This window comes from Lissotriton helveticus, chromosome 8 (genome assembly GCF_964261635.1).
Source record: "Lissotriton helveticus chromosome 8, aLisHel1.1, whole genome shotgun sequence".
Classification (NCBI taxonomy): Eukaryota; Metazoa; Chordata; class Amphibia; order Caudata; family Salamandridae; genus Lissotriton; species Lissotriton helveticus.
In genome coordinates this window covers 305,535,359-305,557,203 of record NC_136069.1, presented here as the reverse complement: position 1 = coordinate 305,557,203, position 21,845 = coordinate 305,535,359, and the positions used below count along the sequence as shown (strand labels likewise).

The 21,845-nt window shown below is 45.0% G+C and overlaps 1 protein-coding gene across 1 annotated transcript in view; it reads right to left on the bottom strand.

The window, feature by feature from the left end:
* Positions 1-21,845, bottom strand: part of ZMYM2 (zinc finger MYM-type containing 2) — an 893,704-nt gene that overhangs the window by 710,945 nt on the left and 160,914 nt on the right. The window contains exon 3 of the mRNA XM_078658875.1: positions 11,971-12,256. Coding sequence (XP_078515001.1) covers positions 11,971-12,256 — 286 coding nt within the window. The remainder of the gene's footprint in view (positions 1-11,970; positions 12,257-21,845) is intronic.

Here is a 21,845-nt window from a genome sequence, read left to right as displayed (position 1 = left end):
CAAGGCTGTACACCTGAGCTCTCCCGGATACCTCACTCAGAAGCTGTCAATCTCTGGCGGCTCTAGATACACTAGAGGTACAAACAATCTTCTGCTAAAACCTCGAATATTCCGGAAGGAAAAAACTTATAAACGCTCTTTCTCAGGAATGGCACCCAGGATCTGGAACTCACTCCCTCCTGAAACCAGGCTCATCTCCTCCATCACACTTTGTAAGAAAGAAGTAAAAGCTATTCTCATGGCCAAATACACTTGACCTATTAACGTGGATCTGTAAAATCTCTGCACCAATCTGTATTATTCTGCTCGATCCCTACGACTGTGTTTTTCCTGTATTATTCTGCTCGATCCCTACGACTGTGTTTTACCTGTATTATTGATTCACTTACCTGACTAGCTACTTGCATTATTGATTTACCTGTGCTATTATGCTCCCTCACGTACTTACCTATCTCACTTACTACCTATAATTTCGATATACCTGATGACCTGTTATTCACTCTCTTGTTGGTATTCCCTGCTTTGTAAAGCGCTCAGATATCTGCAAAGATCTTGTTCGCGCTATATAAAACTCTCAAAATAAATAAATAAATAAAATAAACTGTAATGTATAAAGCATTTGTGTGGGTAATGTTTTGTGCTACTGGTGTGGGGTAGCAGAACCGTCCGCCCAGTGATTCCGAGACTATGTTACTCATCCTCGAGTGCTTCACAGACCTGAGGGACATTCAGTCTGGGGGCAGCACTGGTACGGCGGCTGGAGTTGGTGCCGGCTCACATACCCCCTTAACAGAGTTTCCTCAGGGGGGAGGGGGGGGGGGGATGAGGTTCCCTCACTCCGGGGTTGGGCGAAAGGGGCTCTGCTAATTGGGGCAGTGGGTAGTTTGAAACCTACAGAGCAGGGAGCAGGGAGGGGGGGTACTGGTTTACGGGGCAGGAGTGTACGTCAAATGGGGCTGGGAAGGAAGGGGGTTGTGGGTCCACTGTACTATGTAACAATCTCTCTTTGCACTGTTTGGAAATGCCGGGGAGGGTGGCGGAGGGGGGGATGGGGGGGTCGAGGGTTTTTACGGTCACGCATTTAAATGTTGAACAGAGTCAAGGGACGCACCAGAATGCACGGACAGGTCTTCTCACAAAGTAACAGATATGGCTAGGAGATGGGATAAGAGTCTTAAGGTCCTTAGCTGGAATGTGAACGGGCTGGGTGATAGGCTAAAACGGACTATTGTCTTACAACTTGTTAAACGCCACCTCCGCGATGCAGTATTGCTACAAGAAACTCATTTGATGGGTAACACGTGCCAGGCCCACAATAGATGGGGATAAACTCTAGCGGTTCACTCCGGCTTCACTTCTTGCTCCAGAGGCGTGGGAATCCTGCTACGTCATTCCCTGCCCCTCCTAATTGACCATACAGAGACAGACCCGCAGGGCCGCTTTGCAGCATTGTCGGGGAGGTGGGAGGGCCGCAGGTTGAATCTGCTTTCTACTTACATCCCACCAGGTCTTCAAACCCAATCATACACAGACCTGGGCAAACTCCTACTCCCTACCTGACGGTCAGCTGATCATCGGGGGGGATTTCAACACAGTGGTCTCGGGAACCTTAGACAGACACCCACCCAGAGACCTGCCCCAAGGGCAAAAATGGTTGGCTGATTTTTTAGAGGCCTTTGGGTTGATAGATGTGTGGCGACTAGCGCACCCTACCGATAAGCACTTCACGTTCTTCTCTGGCCCACACCACTCCCGCCTGGACTATATACTGACTACACTTCAATACGGTACAGTCATACAAGACGCCACACACCTAGCTAGGGGTATCTCCGACCACTCACCAGTCTGGGTACACATCACGGTTGGGACCCGACGAGAGGGCTGCATAACGCCGATCAATGCCTGGCATCTAAAAAAATAAGGAGCTTCGAAAAACACTGACCCTCTCTATAAATCGATACTTCGAACAAAATGTTGTGTCGGTAAGCTCCTCTATAACACTGTGGGAGGCTTTTAAAACTGTGCTTCGGGAAGAGGCCCTGTCGGCAATCGCCGGCCGCCGCAAAGACAGAGGCGCAGATTAATTCCGTTGAGGCAGACCTAGGGGCGCTGGAAGAGGCTGCACGCTCGGACCGTGACCCGGGGACGCAGCATTGGCTGCACCTTAAGACTGCGGAATATATAGAGCTGGTTACAGAGGCGGCACAATCCGTGGCTAGAGAGAAGGCGGGCAGGATCCATGATCAAGGCGACAAAGCCGGCAAACTCATCGCATGGCTCGATAAAAAACAGCAGGCTAATAAAGTTGTACCAGAAATACAGACAGCTTCTGGGGCTGTGGTGACGGAACCCAGGGAGATTGTCGCGGATTTTGCACGGCACTTTCAACGGGTTTATAGTAAGGGGTCAGACCGCCCGGAAGAAGACTCGGTAGCCCTACTAGCAGACATCCGTATGCCATGCCTCTCGGACATTGATCGGGACGCCCTGGAGGCTCCACTATGCATAGCCGAATTGGAGCGTGCAATCAAGGACCTTCGTCCAGGCAAAGCTCTTGGACCTAATGGCCTCCCAATTGAGCTTTACAAGCTGAAACCCGACGCCATTAGTTTACACCTTAAGCACATGTTCGACAAAAGCAAAGCAACAGGGTCCCTGCCGCGAGACCAACGCCTAGCCACTATTGTGGCTATACCAAAAGAAGGGAAGCCGAGGGAGTCCTGCTCGTCGTACAGACCTATTTCACTGCTTAACGCAGAGCCGAAAATATTAGCCAAAACTCTCGCCAATAGGCTTCAATCGGTCTTACCCACTCTGGTCCACCCAGACCAATCAAGATTCATAGCCCCATCAAAACACGGCGCTCAACCTTCGTCGCCTCCATGGTGTGCTGGGGAGGTGCCATACTCTGCAAGAAGATGCGGTGGTGGTCTCGCTTGACGCCACCATGGCATTTGACACCCTAGAATGGCCATACATGATGGCGGTGCTCCGTAAACTGGGCTTCGGCCCGACCTTCATAGCATGGGTCCGTCTTCTATACGCGGAGCCACTGGCCCAAGTGGTAGTAAACAACAAGGTCTCTGAGGTTTTCGCCCTGGAGAGGGAAACCAGACAGGGCTGCCCGCTCTCCCCCCTCCTGTTTGCACTCGCCCTTGAACCACTAGCTGCATGGATCAGGCAGGACGTACACCTTAAAGGGATACAGTGGGCGGATGAATGGGAGGACAAAATCTCCCTATATGCTGATGACATCCTCCTCTACCCGTCACGACCCCGCAGGTCCATCACGGCGGCACTTGATATATTAACGAGCTTCGGGAAGAATTCCGGGTTCCAAATCAACTGGAGCAAATCTCTCCTATGTTCTCCATGGGAGCCCCCCTGAACTTCCCAGTACTTGCCCAATCACTATTGCGGAGGACGGGTTCAAATACCTGGGAGTCTTTGTATCCACAGACAAGGCTAAGATGTACGAAAGGAATCTACTACCGCCCCTTAGGCGGCTCCAACGTGATTCCAACACTTGGCAAAACCTTCCACTATCCCTGCTGGGCTGCGCGGCCCTTTTTAAAATGATCGCCCTGCCGAGGTTCCTCTACGCCCTTCAAAACTATCCGGACCGTGTACCAAACTCTTACTTTGGAGCAGTATAAGCGGCACAACGAGCCCTCCTCTGGTCAGGCACACCTAGAATAGCGCAACATAAACTTACATTGGGATGGTACGACGGAGGGATAGCTATCCCGGATATCCGTAAGTACTACTGGGCCGCACACCTCTCTGCGATAAACCAAGGAACGTACAGCGACAGGAATGACTCAGGTTACGGGATGGACAGATGGCTACTCCCTGGGGGAACTATGAAACAGCACTCTATTCTAGACCCGGCAGATACCCACTCACGGGACCAACGAGACACTCTGTGCAAATATGGCACATGGCGCAGCGGAAGCTCGGTTGGTCCAATACTCTAACCATGGCCACTCCACTATGGGCATCGTTAAAATTGGGCAACTTGGGACAAACGAAGGGTTTCCGTAACTGGGACCGGATTGGTATCTCCCAAATTAAAGATCTATGGGGTCCAAAAGGGATCAGGCCCTTCACCTACCTGTAGGAAATGTACGCTCTAGCACACACTGAGTACTTTAGGTACATGCAAGTCAGACACTCCCTCCAGACTAACATACCGCCAGGGACCAAACACCAGCAGGCCTCTCCACTCGAGGACAGGCTGCACGACGGGCACATGCCAGAACATACCATCTCCCTCACATACAAAAAACTGATAAACAATCCCCCCGACTTACTCCTGCCCCTTAAGGAGAGGTGGGTAGCAGATGGGCTTGAAATAGACGAAGAGGAATGGACAAGCGCGCTGGCCTCCCCTAAGGAGGTGGCAATTTCGTCTAGACTTAGGCTCATTCAACTCAAAATACTACACAGGGTGTATCTTTCTTGCACCAGGTTACAGTTGATGGGAGGGGGGGGGGGGCTCTGCAGAAGGGGTTGCGGTGAGACGGGCTCTTTCATATACTATGGGATTGCCCAATGGTGCGAAGGTACTGGAGACGTGTAGTACATTGCATGCAAGAAGTATGGGGGGTGGAAATACGACCAGAGGCTAAGCGATGCCTCTTGAACATCTGGGAGCCAACAGACCTGCCAGCGAAGGGGAAGCTCTAGGTTATGCTGGGGCAAGTGGTGGCGAAAAGAAACATAGCGCGATCATGGGGTGCTCCCACTCCGCCGAAGCTAACAATGGAAAAAAGACATGGACTGCCTTTGGAAACTCAAGCGCACAGAAGTGCTGACATTGAGCATTCTAGGCGGTGGTCACCAGATCTAGCTCTACCCAATTTTGGAAGAGGCCTTGCACCACCTCCAGATGAAGACATTATACGTGATCTGCTAGGCATTGTCAGCTAAGTTTGCTGTTGGGGCATTCAGAGAGTCCGCCAGTTGTTTAACCACCAGGTATATGGCCTGCTGTTCTAGCCATGTAAACAGAAGCAGAGCTTCTTGACATTGGGTTCATGACCCCACATCGCTTGTTGCAATACCACACAGCGGTAGTGTTTCCATGAGCATCTGAGCAAGCATTCACTTGATGGCAGGACGAAAGACTTTCAATGTCCAACTGATTACTTTCAGTTCCAATAGATTTATGGGGAGGTGAGATTCCATTGGAAATCATAGGCCTCCAATCTCCACCTGCTGATGAAGATGAAAACCTTGACGGGGAGGACCCTAATGTGGGAGTTTGACCACTTGGTGCATCTACCGTACCTAAATGCTGACCGTATAATAGAGCTAATTGATATCGCAAGGGCCCAATACTGTTGGTCAGGTTAGATGGAAAAGAACATACTGTTGGATCGACCAGCGCCCACACAAGGTGGATTTGATAAAGCAGCATGCCTGGGGGGTGGAAGTTACGGGGAGGTGGGAGGGACTCTGGTGGGGCATTGATCGAGAGGTAGAACCTAGAGGAGATTCATTACCGATAGCATACGCTGCAAAGCACTATTAGAGATCAGCCTGGGACTTTTTAGCTGAATATCCTGTGGTTACTATGCTTAACTACTTTAAGATGTAAGATAAGATTCATGCGTAATCCTAATCGTATTTGTGTGATGTTTAAATAGGACTACTGGAAAATCAATAAAATCATTTTTTTAAATGGGCGGAAGTTGGCAGCTTTGTATGTAGCAGAACGTTTGGGATATTCCAGCTACATCACAGCTAGTCATGTAGGCGAACAGCCTCTATAATTGCCTTCTTTTGATACCAGTCTGTCACCCTGGTCTTGCTCATTGTGGAATTAATTTTTAAACATGATCTAAAATCATTAAGTTGACTGTAGATGCACATGTAAGATTATGATAAATAGCAATAAAAACAGGTTACAAAGAAAATAAGCCTCCAATCTCCACCTCTCCCAGTGGCAGCCCCAATGCAGAAGTGACGCATCTGTCACTACTGTGAGCTTTGGGTGGGGAAGAGAGGTCTACCGCTGGCCCAATTGTGGTCCTTGAGCCCCCACTGCAGCTCTCTTGCAGTTCCCTCCAATATCTAGACCAGGTCAGAGACACCATCTTCAAGGCTCACTGCAGAGCCTGAATTTGCCAACGGGCATGTTTCACCAACAGGGTGCAGGAGGCAATGAGACCCAGGATCCTCAGAGTACATCTCACCGAAATCCAGGATAGAGGCTGAAACATCAGAATCTAGCCCAAATATTCTGGACTCGCTGTTTTGGAGGATAAGCTCGAACTGCACTGTATCCAGAACAGCTCAGATGAAATGGAGCGTCCGACAGGGAGTCAGATGTGACTTCGGCACATTGATAATGAACCCCAGCTAATGCAGGAGGTCCGCCACAGTCTGGTGGTGGGCGGGGGGATGACTGAGGTGAGACCGCCTTCAACAGCCAATCGTCGAGGTAGAGGAAGATTTGATCCCCTGACCTTAGCTGATGTGCTGCAAACACTGCCATCACCTTGGTGAACACCTGAGGAGCACTGGTAAGGCCAAACGGGAGCACAGCTCCTCTAGGCCCACTGTAAACTGCAAGTAGCATCTGTGGGCAGGCTGGACGGAAATGTGGAAACAGACAACCTGCAAGTCCAACGCTACCATCCAGTCTCTATAGTCGTTAGCAGATACCTAAGCGAGGGTAACCATCTTGAAATGTTCCTTTTTCAATAAGCAATTGAAAGGGAGCAGATCTAAAATAGGATGGAGGCCTCCATTCTTCTTTGGCACCAGAAAGTAGCGGGAATAGCAACCACAACCTACTTCAGATGATGGCACTCGCTCAATGGATCCTTTGGTCAGAAAGGCCAGTACTGCCTATTGCAAAACTGCAAGGTGGTCTTCTGTCAGCCGATGTAGTGACAGAGGGAGTGGCAGTGTGGTTTGCTGGAACAGGAAGGCATACCCGCAGTGGACAATCAGGCGCACCCAATTGTCTGTCGTAATCTCCCGCCATTGGTGCAGATGATATCAGATTCCACCGCCTGATACCCATGCTGGATTGAGGGCATTCAAAAGAGCCTTTGACTGTGCGGTTGCCATGGTGGGGGGTTGCGAACTAGGCTGAACTTTGGCCCCCAACAACATAGCAGTGGTCCTATTGTCCTTGAATATCTCAAAGGCCGAATCAGCTTTGTCTCCTAAGAAACAGGTTCCATCGAAAGGTATGTCCATGAGCAAGACTTTGACATCCCCCGAAAAGCCAGTATTCCTCAATTAGACGCAATGTTTCTGCCCAGTGAGCCGGTCGTATCCAACCCATATCAGATTGTGAATTTTGCTGTATTTAGCCCGTCAGCAATAGATTGGAAAAACCTAGCCCGGTCCTTATCTGAGACCAAAGGTGGCACTTCCACAACCGTATCCCACACAGAATGGGAATAACGGTCCAATAAGCATGCAATGTTCACGGACCATAGTGTTAGGATGGCTGAAGAAAAGAAAAAACTTTCCGAAGGTACTCCGCCTCTTGCATTCCTCTGTCCGGTGGTGTGGTAGTAAATTTGCTGGGATTGATTCAGGAAGTTGAGGCCTGTACTACCAGACTCCCGTGGGTAGGGTGATGGGAGAGGAAGGATGTGTCCCAGAGAGCAGGATGATGGCGGCAATTAATGTTCCTGTGCACAGGAGTGCCTGTGCAGGGCTTGGCCCATTCCATGAGCAGAACTTCAGTAAGGACTTTGTTGAAGGGTAGTAACAGTCCTGAAGGGGATACCCCCATTTTAAGCACCTCCATCAAAACATTTGTTTAGACATGAGCCATAGGCATCTATAGGTCCAAGTACTCAACCGCTCTCCAGATCACCATTGCAAAAGAAGCTCCTTCCACCATAGCCACTGTAGGAGCAGAGAGGACGCCAGTGTCTAGTAAGGGATCCAGACCACTGGCATCAGCCAGGTCCTCATACAAGTAATCACTCTGCTAGGGGGGTCAGTGTAGGAATAGGGACACTCAGATCCTCTCCATTCGTGTTCACTCAGTGAGCCTGTAGGAGGTTGGCTTAGTATATGGTACTCACTTATGTAATGTAACACCCTGCACTAATCCAGAAAAGCCTTATGGTGATTTCAGTTGTCTTAGACAACCTTAGAAAGCTCTCCAAGTGGTAGCTGTGGAGAGTAGCCTTCAGGCTTAGCCAGGAGTGTTAAGCAGCTTGCTTGTTCAACCAGTACTAATCATAGTGTAGGTTAAGTGAAGAAAATATGTATTTTTTATACACACTCACTACCACATTGCAATATCTACTACCCGGAAATATAACCACAATACTTTGATAACAGAACACGTAAGTAGCACAAATACACAGTCGTCCCCAAGGGGAGACCAAACCATATAATAAAATAATGGAATGCAAACCACTACTCAAGTCAAGACTGAACCCAGAAGATGTAGAAGACCACCCAGGTAAGTACCCAGGAACCCTAAGGAGGCCCTGTGCAGACTAAGACACAACAGCGAGCTCAATACAACAAATGGGTAAGTCGTGGTTGCAGTTTTTAAGAAGGTCCTTTCCCATAGGACCCTGAATAAACACCATGGAAGATGGAAAGTTGGAGAGTCAGCCCACCTGTGGAAACCCCGGGAACCAGAATACCTACACCAGGGAAGCCGGGTGGTTAGGTGCGATGTGACGTCGGAACAGCCGCAGACCCCAATGGAGGACTTCAGTAAAGATGCCCCTGGTGAAGGCGAAAGACTCCGATGGAACCCAAAGGTGGTTTCAAGATGATGCAAGCTGAGAGGACAGAGTATATGCCACTCAGGAGTGACCAGCAGACATGGAAGACAAATGCCCACCGATTGAGAGCTGCAGGAGAGTTGATGGTGCCCTTGAAGTTGCAGCTGTGCAGACCAGGTGACTGTGTAAAACCAGGAGCGGTTCACAAGCTGTCCCACGTCGGATGTAGAGCAAAGGGATCAGTGTCTGGCAGGGGCACCAACAAGCCTTGACACGTAGTTGTAGAAAGAGGTGCAATGTCCGGACCAGCAAGGTCCAAAGGACTCCTCACAAGCAGCTAAGTCAGAGCAGGCCCGAATAAAAAGGGGAGCCCACTGGAGCCAAAGAAGACCCTCAAGAGGACCCACAGGCCAAAGGCACAGGAGTCGCAAGAGGACCTCAAGCAGCTTACCAAAGGATGAAGGGCCATGGTGCAGAGGATGCGGTGTGGACGAAGATCATGGTTGCAAGAACTGCTTATGGGTGGAGCTTCTTGGAGCCGGAAAATCTCTGGTGAAGAGAGTCAACAAGCTTTGGCAACAGCAAGTCGAAACAGTGTGCACAGGGTTACTGGTCCAGCAGTTCCGACGAGAGATATTGGCTTCAAACTTGCTGCGAAGACCGTGCATGGCTCGAGGGAGTTGCAGAACCGCCACCTGTGTTGCTGAACCTTTCGGAATCCGTAGGAGCAGCAGACCGGTCCGCTTTGCTGTGGTGCCTGCAGACGCAGGTGAGTGACTCCTTCACTCCACTGGAGATTCCTTCAATCCAAGGGACGATTCCTTCTGGTGTCTTGGATGTCCACCGGCCTGTAAAAGAACCTGTATGGAGCACAGGCACAGAAAACGCAGAAGACTGGCAGGACGACAGGAGCAGTCGGAGTCTTCCCGGCTGCGTTCCCAAAGCGAAGTATAAAGTGCCCAGACCGTTGAAGATGAAGTGGTTTCGGATCTGAATCTTGTCCCACAACAAATTAAGGAACCACACACAGGTAAGCCCTTAAGTACCCCAAGGAAAGGGTTGAGACGATTCAGGGGTCCCTCCCACAGGAGGGGCAGGACAGTGGGGAGCATACACCAATGTCCTTTGTCCAGTTTCACGCCAGAGCGGGAGCCAAACTGCTCCCTGAACTGGTTGCAACTGGAGTATGCAAGGGGGGGGGCAACAAACGTACCTTCAAAGGAGTCTAGTCGCACTGGCAAATGCCCCCACCTTGTCCCAATACAACTCCTGTGAGAGGAAACCTATTGTCCTGCCTTCCCCTGCTCGAGCTTGGCTCAGCATCAGGAGGAGAGCAGAATAGAGTCTCTGGTCGGCAGCAGCCCTAGTTGGCTGTCCGGGTCTAGAAGACTGGTACCGGGAGCACTGAGGGCTGTAAAACTGAGGAGTTTTACAGTGCATGGTGTTATGATTTCAACATGTTTGATACCAAACACAACAGAGTTTGTTACAGCTAGTTTAGAGATAGCAATTGCGTAATGACGCATGGCCACTCTGTGTTATGTATTGTAATGGCTAATGCACTTACAACCTAGGAGAATGGACTCCGTGGGTTGTAGGGGTGTCCAGCTCATGCAAGGGCACCCCCTCACTTATAGCAGAGCATCCTGCCTTCAGGATTGATAAGCCTGCCTTAGGCGTGACTTATAGATTTTAAGTGCAGTGACCTCAGATCTACAGAAACTTATACCTGTTTTAAGTGGTGCTAGCACCAGCTTACACAGGCTGCAATGGCAGGCCTGTAGTAACCATTTGAGTAGTCTCCCAAGGGTGCCATAATACATGCGTCAGCCAATGGGGGGGTGAGGGAGGGGGGGTTTGGGGGCCTAGTGTAACCATGCCCTGGGTACCTTAGTACCATATACTAGGGACTTACAACGGTACTCAAGTAGTCAATCTGGGGTGTACCCAAGTACTCACAATGTCCAATTTAGGGAAAAAGGACAGAGACTGAGGTTCTGATTAGCAGAACCTCAGTCAGAAAAACAATGACACCAGCAAAATGTGGCGGTGACCATGAAAGCAGATCAGTCCTTCAGTGAAATAGGGCTCTATCTAAAATTCAGGCTGTGTGGACCCGGTCGGTACAGGAAGAGACGTTTTGGAGTTGAGAATCCGGATCGGATATTTTTTGCACCCTCTCGGACAACCACTAGGTTCTACCAACTGCTTTCACCATAGACATTGTAGCCATTCCTGAACTAGACTAGTGTAGCCTGGAATGGCGAGTTAGGGGTATGCAGAAAGCCATCATGTCCCATTAGTTTCCCCACAGGGCTCTTCGTATGAGGTTTTCCATTTCTGGAATAGGAAAGTTTATTCTATCAATGTCAGGTCCCTCTTTGGAACGGGAAATCCTTTGGCCTCCCTGGAATTTGTGAGTGCAAATAAGTCGTCACCTGGTGACTCTAAGTTCAGAGAACGTCTCGATCTGTGGAGCATTTTCATCACCGAAATGATGTTCTCCTGGCATTGTTTGAATGTGTTAGTCTTCACTGAACAACTGTCCAGGTTAGTGTGCCTTATCAAATACGCTGCCACAACTGAGGAATTTGAAACCTGAAAGAGGAACACCCTGAACTGGTAATTTATCCTGTCAATTTCTTATGTCCATTGTTCAATGGCACTTACAGGTAACAGAAGGGCTTACGGATCATATGTCTAGTGCCATGATCAGGGATATAGCACCAAATTGTTGACGACGCACAGAGAAAAAGAAACAAATGGGTCTAAACAAACAATTTTGGACCCATCCACTAGATAACGCAATGCACAGCTTGTGAATCCAGAAAATAGTGCAAAATAGTGGCGGTGATGAAATGATGAAAAATTGTTTAATGCTAAATCATATCAATATTGTTCTATGAACTTTCACAATTGATTGGTAATCATGACATGTTCAAGCTTCACATATAAATCAAAACTGCACACATACAAACATGTAGCAACTGCTTTACTAGTTAGGGAAGACACTCAATAATGGACTGTAAAATGTTTTAATATATCAATGATCCAATATAATTTTCAGAGCTAAAATGTATTCTTACCATGCCAACCTTTTCATTTTAAATTGTAGTAACCAAGCAGTATGAAATAATAGTTTTGGGGAATAAAGGGAAGTCTACCTATGCAAGACACTAAACTGAGGCAAATTTATATAACAAGCAACATGTTAGTGCTTGGAGGATCAACCTTAAAATAAAATGCTTACTTTTTACACATGGTGCATAGCTTCTTTGGAGCAGGCTTATGAGAGAATGTAGACAAACAAGTAGTGGAACAAAAAAGGTGAGCAGATCCTTTTCGTTGATATGCAGTTTGTCCCTTCTGCAATGGTTTTTTGCAATTTGCACAGGTAACTTTCACGGGCTTCGGAGGTTGCTGCTGTGATGAAGGTTGAAAAATCTGTTTTGGAAGTGAGGCTACAGGTGACATCGAGTCGACTCCTGGCTGCTTTTGATTTCTGGGGAAAGAAGCGGACTGCGAGATCCAGGAATCTTAAAGGAAGATACAATATATTGCATTTTATTCATCTTAGCATAGTCAGTAATTTAAAAAAAACATTAGCTGCAAAATAATCAAAGTACTTGCCTTTATTAATTTTCAAATCTTTGACAAGGTGAAATACATTTGACAGTCAAAGAGTTTGGGAGATGTGATCAATGGGAGATGAGGAACTGACTAACATTTGATTGTTGTTGAAATAAAATGTTAGTTTAAAGAGTGGAAGGACTTTTTATGCTTATTTGCATCCAATCATGTTCTTAATTTTTTGTTTGTTAGTTCAGCGTTACAGACACAACAGACTGCTACTAAAATTGTTGCCCACTATAGGTTCGAGTGGCACACCACACATTGCAAGATGGATCATAATAAGAGAACAATTTCAGAGCTCCGTATATAGCAAGATGTGATATCAGATTACTTGGCAAAGATTTGTGTGAAGGAAGTGTTGGAAATGATAGATGTAACTGAAAGATCTAAAACTGTAGCTTATTAGTCTGTGACAAGATAATAGTAGATGAAAGCGGATAAGGATGGAGTGTTTGGCAGTACGAAGGTATGTAGTGGAAGGGTGGCTGTTGGAAATAAATCTTGCCATGGGATTTGGAGTTGAAGGAGGAGCTCTACAATGATGCAATGGGACTTTGGAAAATGAATAGTTTTTTCCAAACATTGGGCAATGAAGGAGAGAAATATGGTGTACATGTTACTTATCTGTAGAAGTGTAACAAATTCATGTAAGGGAGAAGTTCTGGTGGCTAGGAATGGATATAATTGTGGAGGATGTGGTGGAACGGCATGTGGCACTTGCTATGAGTGACAAAGGGTTTAAAACGGAGAGTCCACCTTTAGTACATGTTCCAGATGTGGGAACAAGTGGCTCTGGATATATAGGGTCCATTGGAATGGCTAGGAAGAATCAGCAAGCTTGTCGTGGTGCTACTAAATTATTAATTCAAGTGGGAGGGTTGAAAATGATTATGCGCTAAATGCATCTACTAAAGAGGTTATGAGGCTTTAGGAAAAGTCTCTCTGGTGGGGTTGCTCAAACCGTGTTATATTTGACAGAAAGGAGTGAATTCTTGTCTGGACAAGTAATTGAGCAGAGGTGGATTTTCTTGTACAGCCAAACTCAAGGGATTGGTGGAAAGGATCAATGGAATGGCTATAGATAGCATACAATTGGTACTAAAGAATCATTTGTTTTAGTTAAAAGAATTAAAACAAGCATTGGCAAAGCCAATAGGTCTCACCTTTGAGGTACATTGCTTTGTAAATTGTTTTTATCCATAAACACACACAAAGTGACGCAACCATTTGTTGCGTGAAATCGATCTTTTCAAGTACAGGTGGGGGGGGTGGATGAAGAAACAGGTGAGGTAGGTGGCGTAAGAGTAAAGGAGGGGGAGAAGAAGCAATGGGAAAACCGAAGGAGGGTGGGGAAGCAACACTGAGGGCATAAGTGGAAAGGAGAAGCAACAGTCGAGAGCAACATAGAGCAGGTGGAGAGAAGCATATAGATGAAAAACATAGGGTGCAGGAGAGAGAGGTACAGGGAGACCCCCGGAAAATGCATTCACTCCTCTGGAGTGCTTAGCCAAAAAAGAAAAAAACGGAGTGCTAAAAAAGCAAGCTGTGGAAACACAGAAGGAAGACAATAAAAAGAGTTGTAAAGAGGCTATGTGTAGTAATGAGGTTCAGGAAAACCAAAGTAGAAGCAAGTAGGTTTATTCCAATAGACAGCTAGAACAACCACCTCCAGCATAAGCTCAGTAGTGAATGGCTGGTCCTCACATAGAATGTTACAGAGGTAATGTAAGATAACAATTCTAACAGAGAATGCTGCACTGCCACTCTAACATAAAAGGTACTAACATGGGATACTACACACCTTCCCCCTTTGAAAAAATTAAAAAAAAACATTATACAGAGGAGAGAAAAATTTTTAGTTGGGAAAGAAGCAACAAAAAACTAAGGAGAAAATAAAAGAAAATTCAACAACAATAATCATGTAATTTCACAGGAATTTGCTTAACACAGGAACTTTTCCTAGGAATAAAATCAGGAACAACGTTTTCTTGATAAACAGGGTTATGAGGTACAGGAATATCCTCTTGGAAACTGGTATTGTCAACACAACTTTCAATGACAGGTGTAGGAACAGGACTTTCAACAATAGGTGTAGAAGGAACACTTTGAGGAGGACCGCCACCCACAGAAATATTTAAATCTCGACTCTCAGGCATGAAAGTGTCAATCATGGCAGAGTAAGGTATTTGGTCCTTAACAATGGGGTTCTTAAGTGGAGAAGGAACAGAAAGATTTGGATTTCTACACAGAGAAATTCTCCTGAAATTCCATACTTTACCCCCATCAACACGAACAGCTTTAGAGAAAACTTCGATAACTTTGCATGGATCAGACCATTTGTTCCACTTGTTTCCTACCGATCTTCCAAACTTAACACGTACAAAATCACCCACACTGATTTTCCTACTGCATTTGCTAGAAGACACAGAATTGGTTTTCATTTTCTCTTGGTATTTTAACACTCTATTCCTAACTTCATCCCGGTCATAGGAAGATTCAACTGGAAATTTAATTTTCATCCACCAAGGGAGAAGCTTTGAACCAGGTTTTCTACCTCTAAGCATCTCAAAGGGAGAGAGACCTGTAACAGAGTTAGGGGAGGTACGATATGATAACAGTGTAGCACATAAAGTCTTCCTCCAATCAAGGTTGCTCTTAACTGCTAACTGGATGGACTCCTTGATGACCCTATTAAAGCGTTCCGTCTGACCATTGGCCTGGGGATTATAGTTGGACACTTTTGTGAACAATACCACATCTTTCTAGAAACGACTCAAACTCCTTGCTGACAAACTGTGGACCATTATCAGAAACAATTTCGGCTGGAATCCCTTCTCTACAAAAAACTTCGTCCAGAAACTGAACAACCTGTGTAGAGCCGATCTTGTCCACTATCTTAAGCTCAGGCCATTTAGAAAAGTAGTCAATTAAGACTAATGCAAAAACCTCTTTGTTGGGAGATAAAGATAGAGGTCCGACAATATCGATGCCAAGTTTTTTCCAGGGACAGTTGACAAATTCAATGGGAGAAATGTTCGTGGACAAGGGTTTTACAGTTTTATCACTATTGGCACACGGAGAACAGGAATTTACCCACCTGTCAACCATTCCATCAACGCCAGGCCACCAGTAAAATTCGCGGATACGCCTTTTGGTACTGGACATACCCATATGGCCTTCATGTGCCATAGAAACAATCTTTTCTCTTAAGGTAAAAGGGGGAACAATCTTGTCACTTCGAATTACGAAACCTTGGTTAAACATAAGTTCATCCTTAACTTTAAAGAAGGAGAGAACATCACCAGACAAATACCTTTCTTGAGGCCAACCATGCTGTAAATAATCGACTACATCAGATAAACAAGTATCATTACACATTGCCTCTCTCCAAGCAATCTCAGATATGCCAGTAGACAAACCTGTACTGTTACATTCATTAACATCATCAATGTTAAAAACTACATCAGAGTCAGAGATGTGAGAACAAATGGAATTAACTAGTGGTAACCTGGACATGCAGTCGGCATGTACATTTAAACGACCAGGAATGTATTCCACAATGCACTGGAACTCTTGTAGTTTCGCAGCAAGACGGGCTAAACGCGCAGTTAAGGTTCTGCCACCACTAGGTGCTAACATGTGTATCAAAGGCTTGTGGTCGGTTCTTAGACGAAAACTGGTACCCCAAATGAACTGCCTAAAATGCTCGCAAGCCCAAGTACATGCTAGGAGTTCCTTCTCTATGGTGGAATAGTTGTATTCCGCACCACGCAATGTTCTGGAAGCGTAAGAAACTACATGTTCCACACCTTCGCTTTTCTGGATCAAAACAGCACCCAACCCATTATTGCTTGCATCCATACATACTATGCATTCTTTACCCAGTTTGAAAGGTCTAAGAAATGGAGCATTAGCTATCTCTTGTTTCATAGTATCAAAAGCAAATTGCTGGTCTTTACACCAGCTGAATTTTACATCTTTCTTTAATAAAGCTCTTAAAGAGTGAACTTTAGAGGCATAATTTTGAACAAACTTACTGTAGAATTCGGTTAAACCTAAGAAAGAGACTAATTGTTCTTTGGTTGACGGTGCTGGTGCTTTCAAAATGCTCTGTATATGGTTACATTTAGGTTTAATACCCTCTGAAGAAATTTCATGACCAAGATACTCTACTTTGCTCTGTCTGAACTTGCATTTGGATAATTTCAACGTTAAACCTTTCTCTTGGACAGACTTTAGAACTTTCTCAAGGTTAGCATCGTGCTCGTCATGATTCTTGCCATAAATGAGGATATCATCTTGAAATGCAATCGCACCCAAACAACCTTCCAATACTGTTTTCATAAGCCTTTGGAACACAGAAGCTGCGCTGGCTAAGCCGAAAGGCATGCGGCAATATTGAAACATGCCTTCCGGTGTAATGAAGGTTGTTAAGAACTTTGACTCCTCGTGCAACAAAACCTGATGGTATGCATTAGTAAGATCTAGTGTGGAGAATACCGATGCTCCAGACAGGGTGGAGATGAGTTCATGGATATGGGGCAAAGGGTGTCTATCAATCCAAATTTCTTTATTTAAACTCCGGAGGTCAACACATAGACGGAGTTCGCCATTGCTCTTAAGTGACAAAACCACTGGCGAAACCCACGGAGAAGACTCAACTGGCTCAATGATTTTCTTATCAACCAAATTCGAAAGAATCCCCTTCAATTTTTCGCGATAAGCCAAAGGGACATTTCTTACTCTATGTCGAGTGGGTAAGGCTGAGTCTTTGAGAATGATACAGTGTTTAAAGTTCACAAAGGTCCCTAAATTATCTGAAAAAATGGATGAAAATGTATTCTTCAATAGAGTAATGAAGTCATTTTCAGGAGGAACCACATATACAGGTGGGGAAGCATTAGGGTCAAGTTTAATGCCAAGGTCATATTGATGGGGCCAACACAAAATGGATGCCCCTTTGGAGGATACATAAACCTTCCCTTTAATGGATCTATCCTTAAATTTGATGTCCGCCCACATATAACCCTCAATATCAATTTTCTTACCAGTATATCCACCAGGATTTACGTCTGGTGGTAATAGTTTGGTTGATTGCCAGTGGCGATTGAAAACATTCTTGCCGATTATGGTATACCAAGCGCAAGAATCAATTAACATTGAAATCTTTTCACCATTGATAGTGATGATATCAGTGGGAAAACCTTTACATTCTGAGTCACCAACGCATAATAGGGTGTTTATCTCAGAAGGTTGTTCAGTATCATATTCTTCGTAAGACAAAAAATTTACTCTTTGAGCAGACTTACACATTTTGCTATAGTGACCAGATTTTTTTACACTTTATGCAAATCTTATTCCAAGCAGGACAACCTCTATAATTGCCTACGTGATCATTAGCACCACACCTATAGCAAATAATCTGAGGCTTTTTAACAGGAAATTTACTTTCCCTCCCGGAGAAATCTTTTCTTGGAGGAAAAGAACTCTTTTTAAAATTATTGAAGTTTTTAACTAATGAGACTTCAGGGATAACTACTTTAGATTTAACTTCTTGACCTCTAATTTCATTCACAAATAGTTCGGACTGTTCAATGCCTTTGGCGATGTTCAGGACAGCACTAAGTGAAGAGTCTGTGCCCATCCAGAGACGTTCTTGGATCTTTTTGCTTTTAGTGCGCATCATGATCTGATCCCTCAAAACCTGTTCAAAATTGATGGTTTTGAAAGCGCAGGATCCAGCCAATGTGCGTAAAGCGGCTACATAATTTTCGATAGACTCATCGTCTTTTTGTACTCTGGAATAAAATTTAAACCTTTCCATCACAACGTTAATTTTTCTTCCAAATCTAGTACTTAGTTGTTTTATGACAATATCAAAAACATTTACATCCCCAGAATCAGTACTTTCTATGGGAGGTAAGCTTTGTAATTCTTTAAGGCCGGCACCACCCAGACAATTCTTTAACAATGCTAACTTTCTTTTAGGAGAGCACCCATCCTCTTCAACAACGTCTACATAAGCTAAAAATGTGGGGTACCAAAGATCCCATTCTATTTTAGGATCACCGGCTGAGGGTAAAAAATGTGCAGGCGAAGAAATATTATTTGACATTGTAAATAGCTAAACTAACAATTTGATATAAATGAATTACACAAAATAATAAAAGTAGTCACCGTTGTCCATGAGGCAGAAATCCACTGAGAATTTTAAGTCTTTTCACTTCCAGTTCTCTTCTTTTTTTTTTTTAAAAAAACGATGTAGAAATAATAGTTAATTCAGTAAATATACGTTGTATAATAGGGAATGTAGAGAAATAGTTTTTAAACGAGGGGTAATAATGATCAAACTTCTGAAATCAGGTAAACTACAGATAAAACGATCGTAAATATTGCATGCAAACGATCGTGGTTGTTTCCATGGTAACGTCGGAAGCAAGATGGCCGCTGAGACGCATACGCATGCGCGTGATGCGTGTGTGATGACGATGAGGAAATGACGTGGTGGTAAGTCACAGATTGGAGCGCAGGTTTGAAGGAGCCGGAACAATGGATGCAAAGCGCTCGTGTAGGAGAAGCTCGTGTAAGCAGTAGTGCTCGTGAAGGCGGGGAGTGCTCGTTGAGTAAGTTTCAAAAGATGCAGATGATATGAACAGTCAATGAAATACGAAAAAAATTATAAAAATGTAACGCCTTGGTATTCAGAGATCGCGTTAAGATGATAAATAAGCTTTGGTTAGTTTTTAAACAAAAATTATATCGTCGGTTTAAACGAGGGGAATAATAAAGAAATACAGAACACAAACTCCCGCTGGTGCAATCAAGGCACATTAAGGGAACAATCAGCCGCTGGTGCAATCTTTCTACACATGTGACACAGAAATACCTTAATTTTCTTTAAACTGCATAGGTGAACGCTGTCGGTAAGCCTTGGTTTCACTGGGAAGGATCCTTGAAAAATGTGAGTTCTTTTCTTGAAAACGAAAAAAATGTAGACTCTTGAAAGTTCTTGATAGTTGAAGATCCCAGTCGTCGCCAAATTTATGTAGTAATGAGGTTCAGGAAAACCAAAGTAGAAGCAAGTAGGTTTATTCCAATAGACAGCTTGAACAACCACCTCCAGCATAAGCTCAGTAGTGAATGGCTGGTCCTCACATAGAATGTTACAGAGGTAATGTAAGATAACAATTCTAACAGAGAATGCTGCACTGCCACTCTAACATAAAAGGTACTAACATGGGATACTACACTATGCTCCACGGGAAGGACAAACACAGGATTGACAAGCTGGGACACGAAAAGGAAACCTGCACATAACTGTCAGGAAAGCCGACCAATGGTAATCAACGGTTGGGCTACAAGCCTCTGTATGTTGTCTGTGAGCCAACAATGTGCCCCGAAATAGACAGCTCAGTACTTGCACTAAGAGGCTCAACCTAAAACTGGTTAGGAGTGTATAGATCAGCGTAAAAAAGTGGCTAAAAGTGCACTGCTTATGTTGATGATCGTTAAAACATGGAGAATTGTGCCCTTCGTAGGTATGTCGCAGAGAAGAAAAAGCAGAGTTGGAAGAGAGGCGTGAAAAGGTTCAGAACAGGCAAGGGAAATAGAAAAAGTGATGACAAAAAGAGGAGAAGACATGATGTAATGTTGCATGTGGTGGATTTGGTTCGAGGGAGGAGACCTGCATTTGTGAAAAAAAGGAGTCTTTAAGTGGTCACATAGCCACGTAAGGTAGAGGATGTTGGAAGGCACAACATTCCTGTATTCATAGGGGGACGACTTGCTAGTGACAGATCGGTGAGTGGTTAGAAGTACTCTGTTCAAGAAGCTTATAGTTTCCTTTTGTGGTGTTGTGGTAGAGTGCTTCTTATTGGTTGCGCGGAGCAAGGGAATGTGTATTATGAAGAGGGTGCAGGTTGTAACCTGCCATCCTTGCTCTTTTCTGAGAATAATACAATGTCCCAATTTAGAACCTTGGAATTTGGTTCAGGTTTACTAGTAAAGCAGGTTTTGACTCAGTCAGTTGATGAGAACGTTAAGCATGCTCCAGTGTGGGGTGCCAGTTCTGCAACAAGTCTTTACTCTTGTGGCGTTTTTACATTTTTATTGCAACAAAGTTATTACCTTAAATATTCAAATGGCATATATTTCACAAATCAAAAGACAAACCAACTAGCACAGACTCACATTCAATAACGCACACTGTGTAAAAATGACAATGAAAGACCATATTTCCAATGCTATGCCAGATTTCCTAGCAGCCTCATGACCTAGAATTCAATGGGTCCAACAGACTAACATGGCATAATACAAAGACAGCCCTGAAGAGCCAGGAAAACCTTCTGGGGTCACCAATGCATTACAATGGGAGACATGACTTAGAATGACATTTTATTTGAAGGTTGCTCTACTTCTATGGGGCTCCAATGTCCAGAGATACAGCACCAGTTGATGCTACTTTTGTGACACTTGGGCCCCAAATAGCCAAACTCCACAATGTTTGAAGAGGAGCCACTGGTTCCCACTCGTACATCACACAGCAAAAGGCTCAGTCCACTGATTTCCAAGGGTGCCCCTCAAGGACAGTTAAGCACCAACTATCAGGCCAGTTCCTCTCTGAACTTGAACAAAAGCAACCCAGGATCAGTTTCACCCTAGTTCGGGCTCATCAGCCAGTTATAGCTTGACTCCAGTAACAGTGTGCACGGATGCCACTTATGGGGATGCCCGTCCCATTTAGGCAAGACACTAAAGTATACAAAAAGTGATGGATGGAATGCTTGAATAATCTCTGCCACCATTTCTGACAGGCATCCCATACGCGAGTCCCGTGAACATGGTCAATGGATCCAGACATATTTGGCTGATAAGCCCCAACCAACAGGTTGCTTGTGTTCTGGTTCAGGGAGGACCTGGGCTGGCAATTCTGACTGGACCGTTCCCACTGGAGAAGGGCCAACATTGCATTTTGCTGGATCTAAACTGAGGTTGCATGGTGTGTAAAATAAAAATGGACTGGGATACGCCCCTGAGTAATTGCCTTTGTCTGCTGGTGCTGAAGAAATTAAGAATACGTCTGCTTTCATGATTTGTCTTGTTTCTTGACAAATACAAGACAGCCTCTCACGTTCAGCACGCAGGTCTCTTTCTGTCTAAGCTTTTAGTACAAGGAAAAAAAAGCCAGAAGCCGTGTTGGTTGATTGACATGAATGTGGTAGTTGATCGTTTGCAGAAATTGTGGGTTTGTCCTCATTACACTCTGTCCTTGTGTATCTTCAAACAGGATTCTTGCATGGTGAGTCAATGCAATTCACAAACTCTCCAAAGGGATGTGATCGCAATCAAGAAGGCTGGTTTGGGTGTTAGGCGCTTTGAGGCTTCCTTAATGCATCAGCTCAAATGGAAATTTCATGATTTGTATTAGCACTAGATTCAAATTCCATAGTGTTGTGGATCCAGACCTTTTTGGAGGCTCAATTATTGCCTTTC